At 38.1% G+C, this 18,898-nt stretch overlaps 3 protein-coding genes and 1 long non-coding RNA gene across 24 annotated transcripts in view; 2 read left to right on the top strand and 2 right to left on the bottom strand.

Annotated features, from left to right (window-relative positions):
• Positions 1–4,782, bottom strand: part of LOC139963622 (uncharacterized) — a 204,974-nt gene extending 200,192 nt beyond the window's left edge. For both annotated transcript variants that reach the window (XM_071964600.1, XM_071964599.1), the window contains exon 1: positions 4,634–4,782. The gene's annotated coding sequence lies outside the window, so the exon portion shown is untranslated. The remainder of the gene's footprint in view (positions 1–4,633) is intronic.
• Positions 1–18,898, top strand: part of LOC139963637 (uncharacterized) — a 664,171-nt gene that overhangs the window by 164,941 nt on the left and 480,332 nt on the right. The window lies entirely within an intron of this gene.
• LOC139963627 (uncharacterized) overlaps positions 1–18,898 on the bottom strand; it is a 160,804-nt gene that overhangs the window by 105,345 nt on the left and 36,561 nt on the right. For 12 of the 17 annotated variants that reach the window (XM_071964622.1, XM_071964611.1, XM_071964610.1 and 9 more), the window contains 3 exons: positions 18,601–18,759; positions 17,979–18,038; positions 17,535–17,631 (listed from right to left, as the gene is read on the bottom strand). The exons of 2 other annotated variants lie outside the window; for them this stretch is intronic. Coding sequence is in view for 1 of the 15 variants with exons in the window: in XM_071964627.1 (XP_071820728.1) it covers positions 18,733–18,759 (27 nt within the window). In the remaining 14 variants the exon portion in view is untranslated. Of the gene's footprint in view, positions 1–17,534; positions 17,632–17,978; positions 18,039–18,600; positions 18,760–18,898 lie in introns of those variants that run through there. 3 more of the 17 variants (XM_071964616.1, XM_071964621.1, XM_071964623.1) reach the window with 1 other exon arrangement.
• LOC139963649 (uncharacterized) lies at positions 4,908–8,016 on the top strand. Its single transcript, XR_011791714.1, has 2 exons — positions 4,908–6,798; positions 6,851–8,016. It is a non-coding gene; the product is annotated as an uncharacterized lncRNA (long non-coding RNA).

Raw genomic sequence — 18,898 nt, 5'->3', positions numbered from 1 at the left:
TAACTATTTATATCAAGCGGAGTTTAGCGGGTTTTATTTTGTTCATGCGAGGGGGTTGAAAAGCTTCATTGCCTGTGTGTGATCAGGTCCTGCATTATCCCCACATTTCTTAATTCCTTCATTGATTAGTACAATATATTAACTTCATATACTTTCAAGGTACTTGCACAAAACTAGGTTTATCCAGTTGTTGATAGTTATCTCACCAAACAAAATGCACGTGACCTATATACCTGTACGCAGTGGCGTAGCCAAGGGGCGTGGGGGCGAAAGCTTGTCGCCCCAGTCATCCTCCCCCACTGGGATTTTGGGTGTCTAAAAAAAAATACATGTGTGAAAAACATATCATTGGTCTGAATGGTCTCGAATCTCCACGATGACCACTCATGAACGACCCTTCGACCGCGCACCGTCAGTAGGCTATAGTTGCTGAAAACCGGACGTGACATAGCGCATAGGCCGGGTTTTCATTTCTGGGACGTACCCTGATGCTCTTAAAACCGCTAAAAAAACAAATTTTCAAACAGCAGACAATACTACTGTATCGTTGAGAATCCGTCACCCTAATAATGTTTCAGACGCAATCTTTGATGTCAGTTTGACATATAGTTCGGTCATTCAGTATGTTACTTGGCTGAAAGCCCAGTCAATCTTACCTTATTTTCCACGCGTAATTTGCAGATTTTTCGAAAAATGTCAATGCCGGTGTCAAACTCACAAAAGATATGTCATGATATTTCAAAGTAACTTACCAGACTGTTTTTTTCTTTATATTATTTGTTTGACCATATCAAGACATGGGATCTCAACATAAAGGATTGTGAGAAAACTTTAGAGCAGCTTACAAGCATGGGCGTCAATCCTGGGGGGGGGGGGGGGCAGGGGGACACGTCCCCCACATTTCGATGGGTGGGGGACACACTAATGTTCCCCCCCCCACACACACACATTTTAGTGTCGTGGCTCTATTTGGTTAAAGGTTACACATCTCAGGATTCATATCATCGAATACTAGAAGTTCAGTTCTATGAAAAGAGACCGAGATTTTTCACATCGGTAGACCTGCAACTTTGTCTGTTTGTCGCGACGAGCGAAACTTGAGATTGAAACCACAAGCTGTGTGCGGATAACGGTGCGGCCGGAGCCTACAACTAGTTCAAGAAGTCATGGCACTTATAATAGCTAGAGCCAAAGCCTGTACACATTTGTTGTTTAGTTGTATGTGGTGTTTCAAAGACGGTGCCCGTTCCCTAATATTGGGGAAATGAAATAGGGAGCATATTCCGTGGCAGTGCATCCCATGTTACCTACTGTACTTTGTTGAGTGATACCGGAGTTTATCCCACAGTGAGAACACTGGGTACACGGTGGTTACATAGTACGCTCCGACCAGAATTCACCGGATTACCAGATGCAGTTCCACCTAGAATAATTTTGATGCCTTTATCACTTTAGCCACCACTCACATGGGACCTATTCTAAGTCTGACAATACATGCCCATGTTTGAGGTCCTGAAAATATAATTAAAGTGGTTTGTCTTGCCATCCTTGTTTCAAATTTCATAGAAATGTATTCTTGTAGACCTAGCAAAACATTTAAACTGACACATTATAATATGTTAACATTTATTTACCTAATGAGGGTTAAATTGGATGTTCCTTGTTTGACTAAACGACCTTTAGTTTCAATAATATGGATATCCTTTAATGTTTATTCAATCCTTGGTTATTGGTTCTGGTATCGAATGGTCCTGGAAGTGGGAGGTTGTGTCCAGCTGTTTGTTTTTGAAGTCTTGATGAATATACAGTACCTTAGCAATAGATCAAGCCTTTCTAAATCTAAGGTAACTATGACAGTATCGGAATTCTATTACAAAACCAGTCAATATATTGAAATTGTACATCAATCAATACGATATGCAAAGCTATTTGGAGAAATACATCCACTACTTCATGTATTACCGTCATCGCCGTGTTAAAACGTTATAAGTGATCTGCCATACATTCTGATTCGCGTATTTGGGTAACATTTATATACTGTTTACTTTTATTTGAAAAACTTTGGTAACATATATAACAAATCTATTCATAACTATCCAATCCGAGGCACAGGTCATATGACTACATAAACAAAAGCAGGGAAACAACACACAATAAATCTATACACTGATGACGTGAAAGCCTTGGTAACACCTTTTCGAATTCGCCCGTTTTAAGTAACGCTTGTTGGATATGACACGCACTTTGAATATGGGTACTGTTCAAATGAGGTTCTCGCTAAACTGAACCTAAACTATAACGGTTCTATTTAGACGAAAATCACATAATATCACCACACTATGATGTCTTTGCCTAGATAAGTTTATAACCTCGGATCAAGTAGTAGTTTCTAATTTGTACCCCGTACATAATCTTACCGCTTGTCGACGGGGCTCATGACGTTTTAACCATCGGCATAAATATTAAGACTGGCACATCGAGACCTTGCAACGCTAGCGTAACATTTGCACATGCTATCCTCGAAACCAGCATTAATATGACATCTTGTACGTCCCCTACTGGATGTGTTCCGTCTATACCAGAGCCGCCGGAAAATGAGTGAAACTGAATAGTCTGACAGTGTGCTTACGACTACGACTGGTCACGAATTAACCAGTGTTAAGACCCAGGAGCAGCACAAAACATCACCAAATATTGACAATGTGCATCTCCACCTATCAAAATACTATAAGGATGTAGTTTTAAGCTATAGTTGCAAACAATTCACAGCAGTTGTGTTTGACAATGATAAACTGTATCCTCCGGAATAGAGGAATAGTCTTACATAATTTGTGCAATGAGGCAGATCTCTCCATATGGAAACATCACGGCACTGGAATTTGTCGCAACATCAATACCCTTCCATCATTGTATGTGATATAAGTATATTATTCGAGCAAGAATGGCTGCCTTAAATATCAAGCTCAGCCGGGAAGCTGTATCTGCAACTTCATGTATCATATAACTCTCGCTCAATATTGTTCTCCACCAAACGTGAAACTTCTCAATTTGTTGTGCATATTTATATGTGATATCAGGTATTTTCAGCAGAACCATTTTACTATCATCCCTAATTTAAAATTTCCGTTAACGTTTTTACGGTTATAACACAATGGAAAACACAATTTCATTTGCCCCTAGTTTCTCCTTACTATAGTTGTAAATAACGTTACATTGTATGTATACAACCTTAGCCTGTATGTTACTATGGTAGGCTACATTCAAGATACACTTCCTTATTCAGCAACGATTTCTCTAGTGCGCAATCACGGAACTCGGGTGAAACTGACGGACGTATAGGTACGGGTATGTAGCTACAGTGTTAGATCACGTACGTATTTCATATGCATACGCTATATGCTTAACGAGACTGCACACAGCTTATGCACTAGGGATTTCAGGCACGCAAATGCATAGTGATATTGACAAGAACCAGTACTAAGTGGAATTTAATAGTATTTTACTTTCATATTATAATGGGCTCTACTTCCTCAGATTATGTTCTACTTAAGTATGTGAATAATTTATTGATTTTCAAGACAGCATTGAAGTGTCCATCACCAGTTCACCACTATAAATAAGACGTCGTATCTTCATTATTTGCTCCCTCTCAGCAGTAAAATTACAAGATAGTCCCCTCCCTGCCGTTCTCCTTGAATGAGGTCAAACTTAGAGTAACACAAGGGAACCTACTTGACCTATAGTTTCAAACACAAACAAAAGGTAACTTGAAATAAATATCTTTCACCAAATTACACCCAAATCAAAATTTGGATTGCAAATAGCTACTCTTTGCTCCAAAAATTCCTAATAATTGATATAGACCTACAAGTTACGGCAGTGTTTAAGTGTGAACAAAAAAATCAATGTGTCTGGGTTGAGGGACAAGCGTTAATGTTAACAACTCTATCGTTATATTATTACAGAGCTGCAATAAAATCAAATGAGTTGTAAATAAAGTAGGATGGTGACTTCGAAGTTCGGCCACTTAAGACTTAAAACACCCCAAAACTAAATCTTCTGGTATAAATCATTTGAAAATATACTTCATATGGTGGGAGAATTTTGTTATAGTACGATACACGGCCAAACTTTCTTTCCTGCAAACTGTTTTCACGTTGTTTTCCAAGAAGATTCTTCGTGATTGTGGAACTGGTATTTCTTGCTAGAGTATTGCGAAGTTCGGACACGCAACCCACAGTGTGGCGCTGGTGATAAAATTGGTGGCGCAGTTGCTCTTTCAGTAATTATAACAGACTTCATAGATCTTCGTCATTTTATTGACAAATATGTAAGTAATTTCTTGCACACGGGTCATTTTGGAGAGAAAACTGTAGCTTCGTACTTTTTGGTGAAATTTGGCTCTTCCTGTAGTTTTTCATGGTGAAATCGTGTGTTTCTTAAGGGTGGCCGATCTTCGCAGTATGCCGAACTTCGCACTACTGACTATACTACTATAACTAGCTTAATTCTATGACCTATACATGTAGGCAAATCATATAGTATACACAACGCTAATCGGATCGAGCTGATATTTAATTATAACTGGGCCTATACATGAAGTCAAAAGTAACTTTAGTCATTTTGTACGTACACTTCAATTCGACTGATCCAATCTCCTCATAAAATAAAGTTAGACGGCTCCGTGGTGTATAATAACCACTATGGATTTCTGAACAGCTTCATCGCTGAAGTTGTTTTTGAGAGCGTGTGTCATAATGCAGCACATATATATCGTTTAGTGAAGAGCGCAAACCCGGAAAAGAATATTGTCTTACAACACGCGATATATATGGATATACATAACATACATCATATTATCATAATGTGAGGTCAATAATGTCTACCATGCGCATGCGTTTGAACTGGCGGAAGGATGCAATAACTATTAATCCAAACATTGCTTATAATATTTATTAGAAATACTCCTAGCACGGTCATTTCCTTTGCCGGGAAAATCCAAACATTTATATTTACCAGCTTTACGTTTAACAATGTGTTGGAAGGATGGAAAAGTATCAAAACAAAACAAAATGGAGTGGAGCTGAAGAGGTCACTCGTATCTTTTCGTGCAAATCCAATTCACAGAAATGGTAGCAAACATAAAGAAAAACAATACAAAAAGAAGAATCGAAAAGATAGGAGTATATAAAATAAATATAAAACAAACGAAAGAATACTTGACAAAGGAAAAGGATAGAAATGCTGTTTATCTGTTATCAACCGTAGCAATCCTAATATGTTACATTAGTAGTTGTAATAGATTTGTTCCCCTGTACCAAGTGTAGCAATCCTAATATTCTACATTAGTAGTTGCTATAGTTTTGTTCCCCTGTACCAAGTGTAGCAACCCTAACATGCTACATTAGTATTTTTGAAATTTGAGCCTACAGCAGACCTGTCAACCTGTCTGACCCCAAAATAGGGAGAATTACATTTTTCAGGGCCAAAAAAATCGGGAGAACAAGTAGAAAATAGGGAGGTTGGTAATTTTCAAATGAAATGATATAAATACTCCTAAATAAGTAAGTCTACTTATGCAATACAGTGAGAGAATCATCCAATCAGTGTTTCTTGTTGTAGTTTACAGCAGCTCGCTTCGCTTTCTACAGGGTTTCTTTAGTGGGATTCCATTTGAAATAGGGAACAGTGGACTCCATGGGTACTGTGACTACATGGCTTATATGCTAGATAGAGTCCCATCAAGCTTGAGACTTAACCGACTGTCTGTCTGGTTCTTGCGAACTACACTGAATAGCCTTTCCTGTTCAGCGTTACTGTGGGGAATTACTAAGCATATGACTAATTGTTGGCTATTTTCAGAAATGTTGCAAGTGATGAAACATTAAAAAACCGGGAGAATAGAATATGAAACCGGGAGGCCGGGTAAAAACCGGGAGTCTCCCGGTAATACTGGGAGAGTTGACAGGTCTGCTACAGGTTCAGCCATTATTTTTGTGACCTATGCAAATCCTACGTCATCTTAACTGTTGAATAATAACATGTTTATATAGTTGATTATGGCACTTATATTGCACTCAACCAAAACAAGCTGAAATGTGTATCTTTATGACGACCTACATTGACATTACTGTAAGAGTATCGAATGTGCTGGTATAACATGCACCCACAATTGGATATGTGCTAGTGTTACTATGCGTTATGATGCTGTCGATAATTCACCATTTACTATAATTCACTCATATGTGTTAATTGGATTATACTAAGTGTTCCCTGTTCGACCTTACATCTCATGCATGATGCAATGTTACACTTTTACTAGTGGCTATGGTGACAGGAACAACCAACCTTTTTGTGAATTTCTATGTTGCTAGAGTTGTACCCGTATGACAATATTCATATCAAATTTGGGAAGTTAGGGGCGGGGGACTTCAGCCCTACCCCCCGTACCCCTCTTTCAACAAGAACATATTTCAGGGAAATTCGGCTATTATGCGAATATTGATTCCGGCACTGCAAGAAAAAAGAAGGAATAATCATGTTTGATGAGAGACATGGCTAATATGCTTATAGTGCTGACATGCCGACTAGGTATGGACAGTCCACTTATTATTTACGTAGGTGCTGACATGGCGACTAGGTATGGACAGTCCACTTATTATTTACGTAGGTGCTGACATGCCGACTAGGTATGGACAGTCCACTTATTATTTACGTAGGTGGTGAGCGACATAGCTAATATGCTTATAGTGCTGACATGCCGACTAGGTATGGACAGTCCACTTATTATTTACATAGGTGCTGACATGCCGACTAGGTATGGACTATAGTCCACTTATTATTTACGTAGGTGGTGAGAGACATAGCTAATATGCTTATAGTGCTGACATGCCGACTAGGTATGGACAGTCCACTTATTATTTACGTAGGTGCTGACATGCCGACTAGGTATGGACAGTCCACTTATTATTTACGTAGGTGGAGAGACTAGGAACATTTAGGGTTTCTAGGAACTAGTTAAACCTGACTTTTATCCAAGTAAAAAAAACTTTTTGTTCAACATTGATTAATTTACCAGAAATTATATTGCTTCTATTGTCGTTTGCACTCGGGTATAAAAATACAGCATATATAAGGGAAAAAACTACAATATGACTGTCATTGTCTATAAACCTTCAAACTGCAGATATATAAATTTGAGACAAAATATAACACAATGAGAAAATTATTCTGTGTTTGTACTAACTTATGTATTTCATATGATCTTTTATGTAAATGACCCATAATCTGAATTTTAGTACGTTACATGAAGTAAAAGGAAAGTAAATACCTTTTGTTCCTGTAAAAGAGAGAATCAGTGAAACCAACACACCCCACAACTGCTTAGGAGTGTTATTTAGCACCAAGAAGTAACAGCATTAAGTGGCTTACAATACAGTTCTGAGGGGCGTACTAATATGCCCCTGCTACTGGTTGGAGTGTCATTTTTGGCACCAAGAAGTAACACCATTAAGTGGCTTATATTACAATACAGTTCTGAGGGGGTACTAATACGCCACGCTACTGGTTGGAGTATAATTCAGCACCAAGAAGTAACACCATTAAGTGGATTACAATACAGTTCTGAGGGGCGTACCAATACGCCCTGCTACTGCTTGGGAGTGTCATTTAGCACCAAAGAGTAACACCATTAAGTGGCTTACGATACAGTTCTGAGGGGCATACCAATATGCCCTTGCTAATGGTTGGAGTGTCATTTTTGGCACTAAGAAGTAACACCATTAAGTGGCTTACAATACAGTTCTGAAGGGCGCACCAATACGCCCGCTACTGGTTGGAGTGTCATTTAGCACCAAGAAGTAACACCATTAAGTGGCTTACAATACAGTTCTGAGGGGTGTACCAATACGCCTCACTACTGGTTGGAGTGTCAGTTAGCCCCAAGAAGTAACAATATTAAGTGGCTTACAATACAGTTCTGAGGGGCGTACCAATATGCCCCGCTAGTGGTTGGAGTGTCGTTTAGGCCCAAGAAGTAACACCACTAAGTGGCTTACAATACAGTTCTGAGGGGCGTACCAATAGGCCCCACTACTGAGTGTCATTAAGCAATAAGAAATTACATCATTAATAACAACAGTAAGTGGCTTACAATGCAGTTCTGAAGAATGTATTAAGACTCTCAGATTGCTCTAATGGGCATACCGATAACCCTACTAATAATGTCCCACCAAGAAAATACAATGATAGGAGAAGTCCTGTAACCTTACCCACCCCCTCCCCTCCCTCCCCCGTTTGATTTCATTCACTTAAAACAAGCATTTATGGATTTGCAGAGTAGTAGACCACGTGGCTGTTTTTGTGTTGCCACTTCCTGAATATGAACACATATACCCTACAGGACAATTATCCTCCCTGTTCCCTTTTGTCCCCAAATGACCTTTGACCTTCACCAAAATCAATAGGCTTCTTTTAATCAGTGCTATACACCTTTTTAATCCTCTGTGGTCAGAGGATCATCCCTAGCAACAGTAAGCACATTAAGTTCTGTTCCATCACCCCATCAAAGTTTCCTTGCAATGGTTTTCCTCTTAAACGCAATGGCCAGAACAAACAGACTCTGCGTGAGCATTTCTGTGTCATCTTCAGAAAAAGAGAGAAATAAAACTTTATTGTACCCTGACAGTCTTACCATTTTGTTTCCTATCTGTTGCATTGATAGCCAAAAACAAATGAACAAAGACTGCAAATGTTTTTTGCTATGATAAGTTAGCAGGACTATACTGTCATATGATTGCAGTGCTATCACACTGCTGTCCTCTACAATCTGAGTAATACTATGAAAGAGGTCATGTTTCTGCCTGTTTTAGTAACCTACATGTTGTTCCCATTATATACAAGTGAAGATTGCATTTGAATGTAATGTTTCCCCTTGGAGTAATATTGAATTCAAATATTGAATTTAATTTGATGTGACATTTGACCTATGTATCCGGGATCTGCTAGAAGTTTACCCTAGGACAGCTTCATACCAAGGTTTAAGAAACTCAACCCAGCCATTTAAGAGGACTTTTGGACATAAAATTGGACCCCCACACAGACAACTCTTTACCCCTCCCTCAGTCATGCCCTTCCGGTCACCATGCAATACCCCACAATGAATGACCCCTCGATTGTCCCTACAAGGGAAAACTAACCTCTACCATGGCAACTGTTGCGTGGTACTGTTAATGGTCCAACTGGCAAAGGAACTACAATATGGTACCTAATCCACCCTATGAGAGAGATTAGATAACAATCATTGAAAATTCACATACTGTAACAGAGCTACTGTATTCTGTGTGCACAACACAGAGTTATGTGTTATGTATAGACAAGGACTTTCCATGCACACTTTCAATGTCATAATGCATTGGTCATTGCAACCTGAATATACAATATAGAGGAATGAGAAGAATAACTGCTCGGCAGAAATTCTTATATAAAAACAATGTTACATTCACGGTAGTCACCTTTTCCTTAATGCTCAACTGATGCCTGAGTTTCCCCTATTTTGTTGTGCTTGTTTGCTAACCAAAGTTTTGCATCTTTAGACAGAGACCTACTGTAAATTATACAGAGACGGGAAACGAACACATTCTTGTCTGGATTTTTCTCCCTCAGCTCCTTACAGACTGTCAGATTGTGGATGCCACCAATAACTTCATAATGGTATCCATTTGCCTGAAAGAAAAATGTGTTACACAATGTAAAAATGAATATTAACAGTAATTCAAGTCAAAGTAGTTTAATGATACGACTTTTGTCCTCAAAGATCAGGTGTAATTGACATGCAAACAGAAAGCCATGAGGCTTAGTGATTCCTTTGCCTATTTTTATTGTAGTGCATTGGAGGGGAGAGTTCTACTGAGTACATGGGATCCACAGTGAAATGGAAAAAAATTCTCTTGCGACTATTAGCAAAGGAGAACTAAACGTGTACTCAAAGATAAGGTGTGTACAACCCTGAGTTATCGTGTTTTCAAAGGTTTTTAATATTATGACGTATGTAGGAATCCACATGTCAAGTAAAAGATCTGTTCATGTTGTTCTTCTCGTCTAGGGCTTATATTCCCATGTGCACGGTGAGATATCATGTTTATGAAGTTTTTCAGACTGTGAATTAAACTGACCTTGAGTGACCTTGACCGAAACAGCCACAAAAATAGAAGACAAATGCTTATTAAGTAGACCTAATTCGTACCAAATTTGACATTAACCAAAACTTCACTTCTTCAGTTAGAAAACTTGTCAGTTGTTGACCACTAGTGACCTCAAATGACCTTGACTTCTCCCAACACACTACCAGCTGAGTATTTACTAAGAGTGTCTACATACTGAGCATTTACTTCATGCAAGCTGAACTTGGTGAGATATGTTTTCAGAATTTAACTAAAATTGACCTCAAATGACAGTTGACCTAAAAAAAAAGTAAACAATAGATGGCAAGTATTCAATCAGAGGGACAAATTTGAAATTCTATGTAGCATTATTCCTTGAGTTAGCTCATTCACAAAGTTTTCAGGTTTAGACCATTGGTTATCTCATATGACCTTTGGCCCCTCCCAAAGCAATAACAGTGAAGAATTTACTAAGGTGGTAGATACCTAATACATTCTTCTACTTGTTCGAAGTGTGAACTTGATGTAAGCTGTACATGGTGAGATAACCTGTTAACAAATTTTCAGAATTTTTAGTGGTGCGGACCTCAAACAATTTTTGACGTACTAAATAACAGCAAATGGTAAGCACTTGATTGAGGAATAAGCATACTAATTTCACTTAACCTTTACTTCAGTAAGGTCATTTATAGGGTTTTAAACTGTTGACCACTGGCAATTCAATAACAATTGCAGCTGAAAATTTGCTAAGGGGTAGCTTTCTACCAAGTATGAACTTCATGCATATTGCACTTGTTGAATTATCAAAGTTTTCAAAATTTGAGCTAAGGTGTCTCTCTCACATATGCACACACACACAGTCACTGCTGCATGGTTTTTGATAAACAATTAAAAAGCACTCCATTATAAAAATCACTTTATAATCAAGTGCTGATTACTCACAGTGGCTTCTGAAAAATTCTCCCAGTTTTCCAAAGTTTTTGCTAAAACAGTCAGTGGTTGATAACTGTGGTTTTCAAAATCTAACATAGCCTCTTTCAGTTTGGTGAGAAATTACACATTCACTTCTCTCAACTTCAGACCAACTTCTAGATTTGCTATGTCAATATTTGCAACACCTGTGGAGAAGTTAAAACAATGGTAAATAAATTTCTGTAACAAAGCTAACATCAACTGACAGAAAATGCCATACTGTAGGTATGCAAAAGGTTTTCCATAAAGCATGACAATACTATTCAAACCAAATGTGCACAGTGACTATAATGATTGTTATAGTATGTTGAAAAGCACTGTTCAGTTAATGAACACATTATTTATGGGGTTTAACATCTGACCCCCTCCCCGATAACACTCAAAAAAAAAACTGATACTTCTATCGATGTTGTAAATTTCTGGTGAAAAGTCAACAGTTGAAGCAGTTCTTAATGGGCATGCAGTAGGAGGCATACAGATGGCTCAGTATGAAGGAAACTGCACAGAAACTGATTTAAAATGAATTTAACAGCTGCCTATTGTCCTGTTGGTTGTGGGCTGCTGAATATCACTTATACAGTATGCTGGCCCACCATGGTAGCCACAGGAGGAAATTTGGAATAATAAAAGGCCAAAAATAGATTGCTGAAAATGGGAGATGATTGTTTTAGCATCTAGGACAAACTTTTATCAATGTTTTTTCGTGATGAAACTTAACGCTTATCCCAATTCTCTTGACGTTTTTTTTTGTCCAGTAAGTTGGTGAACCAAAAAGTTTGGTTTTTTTTTCTTTTGTTGTTTGGTGGGCCAGATTAGATTGTCTGGCATGTTAAATCTGGCTAGTAGGGGCCCCCTGTTCTCAAACCAAAACGGTTCCAATTTCTGAGGCAGTTTATTGTACTGCTACCGTACCTGACATCTTCAAGGGTTCTCACCTAAGAATGCTGCATTGACTCCCTTCTTGATGCTTTCTAAAGGGCTGACAACTGGCTGATCCTTATTACTCTTCCTCTTCTTGTGAAGCACAGGTAACTTGTCCTGAACCTTTCTTTTCTCTTCAATTCTTGATGTTGAAGGTCTGTTTTAAAGTGGAAAAGAGCAGTTAGTAAACCTGAATATGATAATATGCTAGTGTCCTTGGACTCCAATATCCCAACCCCGATCAATGTCTGGCCCAGAGTGGAGAAGGGGTACACATGAGGCGTTCACCCCCATGAAATTGAAGACTGTAAGCATTTTACTGCACTGGTGCATGTCAGTCTCTGAAGCAATAATATTCCCTGTTACTATATTATATTGATTCAAAACTAATTATATAGTTGCAATAAAACAATTTCCACATTGTGTGTTTTTTCTCCTAGTGTAAGTATGGTTTAATGTTAGAAACACTAAAGACTTATCCACTTTTTGCACACCGAGATTTAGCATGTGGGAGGTGTAACAGCAGGCCAAACTGTTACTGATCTGTGTAAACCTCTCTCATTTTTTGACTGATTGCAATCAAATCAAGGGTTAGCATAACCACATAACAGAAATGACATTGACATACACAGCAGCTGTCTAAAATACTTCTAACATGCAATAAGCTACAGTTGCACATATAGACAATTAACATGACATAACGTCAACTCTTACCTCACTCCCGCGCCCTTTAGAAAATGTCCTCATTTTTCCATGCATCTTTTCACAAATACAAATATATTATTCAAATTTCCTCATAATACATTTAAAAAAAACCCAACCACACAAGTAAATGCGTTAAATACATATAAATACAGCTACAGCATGCCATAGCCCGGCATTTACTCTACTAAAACATCACAATTATACTCAACATACAACCAAACACTTGTCCAGCGACTACTTATACAATTATGCTATTCTAAATACAAAGTTCAATTAAGGTGATATTAGTGGAAATCCTTAAAACGAGCAGGGACGGCCGTCTGACGCCCTGACTATGTTGTTCGTGGTGCTGGGTACTCAACCTCTGTGGGGAGAGGTAACAGTCTCTGTATTGCTGCACCAGTCCCAGAAGATTGAATAGGGACTAAGGGAAGGGATCCTGATGAAGCGGATTGATGTGGGTTTGGATTGCCCTGCCCATTATTTTGACATGATGTTGCCTCGTCCGACCTTTTGTCCATTTTCCACCAAGCGTAACTCCTTGCCTGGGATGGCTGGTAATGAAACTCTAACACTAACATGTTTCTAAGTAAAGATTGTCACCATAAATTTCTGATTGCTCACTTCATTAATGATATGAACAGGTAAACTTCAAAATGATGTGTAACTTAAGCTCTGGCAAGAAATAGGTCATTAGTGATTCAACATCATCAAACAAATGATCCTCCTAGTACATACACATTTAAATGCCAATTTAAATACCTGGTTTGCCTTCCTTTGAGATACTCCCTGCATCTACCCATTGATTAAATTTTGAAGAGTACCCCTGCCACTTGACCAGATGCTCAGTTTGTCCCTTCTTCTGCCTCTTCTTCAGGACCTTCTCCACCGGGAAGAAATCAGCTGAAAAAAAAAAAAAACTTTTACTAGCATGGTAAACTTAATCATTTAACAACAATAGTGGTGAATGATTAATCAGGAAGTTGCTACTCCAGCTTGAAAACTATACTCAAATCAGGAGGTTTAGGCCCTAGAAGCAGGAACCCACAATGTGCAACAGATGTAAGCATGTTGAGAAATCTGTTTAAAGCAACAGAATCATCTACATTGTTGGTTAAGGTGTAATACCATGGAAAGAGGGTCACCATACCTGCTTCGTCTTCCTGCTCTTTTTCTTCTCCTGCTTCTACCTCTTCACGCACATCTTCCTCAGTATTTTCTGGACATGACGGCTAGTCTTCATATATGTCAAGCAGAATGACTGAAGGTCCTATGGAGATATAAAGATGATACATAGTTTCATTAGAAGTGCAAACTCGTGCATCCGGATGTTACAATCTTCGTAACTTCCAATGAAATCAGATGATGAAAAGGATAAAAAGAATAAACAATTTGTAATTTCAGCACAATGTAATGACTGGAAGTAATGGTACCATTCACATTTAAGAAGGACACAAGCTACAATTTAAATGGCTTTAATGTGATTCACTTCAGTCATGGATGTTTATGTGAGACTCATTAGTTTTAATAATAACCAATCACATTGGGAATTACATCATGCACTGTACATGACATTTGTCGCTTTTTAAACCTACTTTTACAAGCCAATCAATACGGAGAGCCAAACGTTCCACAAATGTCGAAAAAGAAAGTGAAGTGTCCAAGTTAATATATATATGTCCAAATCGATATCAACATGTTACAATTCGATATCAGCATGTTACAATTCCATATGAACATGTCGAAACAAAATACAATATGCCATTGCGTCTATCAACATGTCAAATTCAACATCAGCATGTCGAAAACTTGTAACAGCATGCCATTACTACATTGGTCATGTCAACATGCTATATTTACGTCGTGCTATAATTTTGGCACTTCGGCGCGCGCCAACGTTTCGTATATGTCGAGATTTATTTCAGTATGTCCAAAACTTGTGTCAGCATGGTGAGCGAAGAGTAGTGAAGTATTGCCATGACAACGTTGCACATGGTTCGTGTCGTTCACACGGTACTATGGTTGAATCATGGAGCTATAAACAGAAGGAGAAAACCCACTTTGAAGTATCATTGTAACCGACAAAATTTGATCGCCATAAGTAAACATGCCTCAGGGCACAAACACGGGTAAAGCCATCATCAGCTATTACGTAATCCTGGTACAAAGGTCATTTCGTATATAGCGTCCCTCACAACATAACAACAGACACTCCGATCCTAACGTATATGTAATTGAAATAGTATACACAGTACTCATATATGTTACGTTACGCATACCTGTAAGAATTTCGATCGGAATATATCTTTCATTTCTCACCGAATCATGCGAAGATTCGTATTTAATAATTAATTGTTTATCTCAGCATATATTTCATCGCAATATATGAACAAGTAATGGCGAAATAGGTACTTTTAGTCAAGTGTAAGGGGCTTTATTATCTTGCCCATATACTTTATACTTGTTATCTTTATTTTGGTGGGCTTCTTGTACAAGCTACGGCTTCCATGCCCTTCCACCATTTTCTCTCCGAAATTTCCATTATTTTTCTTTTATATGATTTATTACTTATTATTTTCTTTGCATGGTATTGTCTTCACAGTCCTATTATTATATAAACATTGTGAGGAAATGGAAAAATAAATGAAATGAAATAAAACTTTTCTTCGTTCGTTAGGCAAATAACGTTAGTGCTGTTTGCTATTGCATTGGGAACCTAGTGTTATAAAATTAACAAAATTAATGTAACACGAAACATGGCTGCCAAAAACTTTGCATCCGCCGAGGACATTAGAAATGTTCATGCTACAGGATATAGTTGAATTTATGGTGAAGCTGATGATTGAAGAGTTTGAGAGGCTGGATGTTCCAGACGACATAAATTTGGAAGATACATTAATTGTTGAAAAACATGAGGAACAAATTCTAAGATAATTAGCAGGTTATGTGCCACTTGCCCTTAAAAAAACGTTACATGAAAGTTAAGAGTACTCAGAATGCTTTAATATTTTTACAGTACTTAAACTGTATGTCTGTTGCAGGTGAAGGTCACAGTTTTTTAGATGAGTTGCGACCAATGGGATCGACTCACACACCCACCGCCGTGCCTGCCTATGCCAATCACGGGAATACATCGATATAGCAAAATTACGTAATCAGTTCCTGTTCCTGTTTCGGATAAACATCTCTCGTTACCTCCGCGGAGCGCAACAGATGTAACCCCTGAGGGAACGAAACGTATCTCACTAAGGAAAAGTCGTAGCTTTCCGCTACAGTATATTCAACCATAGTACCGTGTGAACGACACGAACCATGTGCAATGTTGTCATGGCAATACTTCACTACTCTTTGCTCACCATGCTGACACAAGTTTTGGACATACTGAAATAAATCTCGACATATACGAAACGTTGGCGCGCGCCGAAGTGCCAAAATTATAGCACGACGTAAATATAGCATGTTGACATGACCAATGTAGTAATGGCATGCTGTTACAAGTTTTCGTGACATGCTGATGTTGAATTTGACATGTTGATAGACGCAATGGCATATTGTATTTTGTTTCGACATGTTCATATGGAATTGTAACATGCTGATATCGAATTGTAACATGTTGATATCGATTTGGACATATATATATTAACTTGGACACTTCACTTTCTTTTTCGACATTTATGGAACGTTTGGCTCTCCGTAAATCAACACCTATTAGGATAGGAATGCTCACTGGCACACTAAGAAGGGTTTGCCTGAGTGTCATGGTGACAAATACTCCCCGTAAAGATACTACAAAATCTTTGTCACTCCAGTAACATTTGGAGATAATAGATACAAAATAAAGACCTTGTAATATATCACCTTGCATGTCACTTCACAAAACATGTGATTAAATCTGACATTTCACATGAAAGAAGAACCAGATTGCACAAATGCACTGTGGTTTCAATGATGAAAGATTTATAAGCAATAGCATAACAATCTGACCTAAATAAAGATCTGACCTACTGTGTGGTGAGGCTGTACAACATATATAGATCTCAATAAGACAGAGAAAGCATGAATAAGATACTATCCATAATGAAAGTTCCTGCCCTAATGTAACCACTGATAAGCTTCTTGAACTCATTGCGACATATTAGCTTATTATTTAGCAGCAAGCTACCTGTTGAGATATTGAATAGACAATTCCTCACAGCTTGATCCATTTGACCTCCACCAAAATCATGGGCTTCTTGGAATAAATTTGATACACCTATATACTTACCATGTATGAAATAGCTCCAAGCTTCCCTTCTTGAGATATGTTTAAATTAGGGCTTTCACAGTTTAACCTGTTGACCCCAACTGACCTTTTACCTTCACCAAACTGAAAGGCTACTTACATTCAATGTATTTCATCCACATATCAAACATGATATAGTTCTTTACGTTTCCTTTCTAGAGATATCTTGTTTATGAAGTTTTTTTTTAATTTTGACCTCTGTTGACCCCATAAACCCTCTGACCTCCACCAAAATGAAAGAGTTCTTGCACTTAATGTGGTAAACCGATATTCTATGTATTAGATATGTCCATGCTTCTCTTTGTGAGATATCGTGTTTACAAGCTTTACTTCACAACACATACACATGCATGCATCACAACTAAAAAGGTTACGATTATCATCAAAACCAAAAATGATGAAATGCAATGCTTGTTGTATGCATAAGCAAAGAATTTTCTAACCACTGCAATAAAGATAGAAATGAAGTAGAACATGACAGCCAAACCACTAACCCTCTTGGTCGTATAGGATGGATGAACAGCTTCATCACGCGTCTAGAGCCTTGGTCTTGATCCTGGTCTAGTATTTGACTGTCATCACTCACAGACACTGCAAACAGAAATTACAGAGAAAAGGGAACAAACACAGTGAGCGAGCACATTATATAAAATTGATTATATTTGTGTTTTATTTTAAGCTTTGATATGTGCAATTCTGCTGCTGACATATTAACATTCTGATCATGGTCATTACAAAGCTATAGAATTACAATAAGCCTGAGTGTAGTACAGTCAGTTTGCTCCAGAGAATTTTTAACAAATGGTCAACTTAAACCAAAATGTTTACATCTTGAACAGGAAGTGGAATGACTTGTGCTGTAAAATCGAACAAAAGATATCATTAAAAAGTATGTTATATCAGCAAACTTTTAAGTTCGATATTAGTTTTGTACGTACCATGTTCAGTTGCTGATAGGCAATTGGCATCTGGAGTTCTAGTTGCATTGCTGGAAGTACCTTGTGAGGAAAAGCAGGAATGTTTCCAATGAAAATGAAACAAATTTTATTGGTTAGAATGATATGTTCTCACGAGAACTTACACACACTATAAGTATATACAACAATATATGGACAATATAAATGTGTACAGTCATGAGCACTATTACAGGACGAAAAAACAGCAAGTACCCTAAGCCCAGCTGGTCAAAATGTTTATGTAGTGGTGTAACTATAACATACCACTATCTCTATTATGGACAGACCCCTCCCTCCTCCATTTCAGTGAATATATTTCATTGTCATTATTTCCCTTCAAGCCGGTATCGTGTGTATCTACCAGCATGTATCATGTGACAATTTCCATGAAGTTCTGCAGCAAAAACACCCAGACCCTCTCGTCCACCCACCCCCCCCCCCTCCTCTCATATCATGTTTATAAGTGTTCAAATTGTCCTGTTTTAGCTTTATAACAATTGATGACTGTAAAAAGCAAAAGGAATCTGCTCATTAAAATGTAACACTTGTTGGCCTCATGAGCTGGCTTTACTAGTAAGACATGCAAACACAACACAAAACTTACTGATGGTAATACTATTTTTGCTGCGTAATATTGCTTGCAAATCATGGACTCCATACGCAGACGGTCGTTTACAGGTAATACCAGGTGACAGACCATCTACCACAATATTCCCCATAGCAAGCTGCTTGTAGCTCATTGCTCTTCTGCCCGTACCTGCATCTGTGATCATATAAACCAGTTTAACGATGTGTATTCAACTTGCATTGTATTGCCATTACAAACATGTGTCCTTAAAATGTTGCAGGGATAGCAATGTGCCTTAAATCAGATAGCAAGTAACATAGTTTACTAGTTCACA

The sequence above is a fragment of the Apostichopus japonicus genome, chromosome 22 (assembly GCF_037975245.1).
Source record: "Apostichopus japonicus isolate 1M-3 chromosome 22, ASM3797524v1, whole genome shotgun sequence".
Lineage (NCBI taxonomy): Eukaryota > Metazoa > Echinodermata > Holothuroidea > Aspidochirotida > Stichopodidae > Apostichopus > Apostichopus japonicus.
Note: the sequence above shows the minus strand (reverse complement) of the source record. Positions and strands in the feature narration are given on the sequence as shown.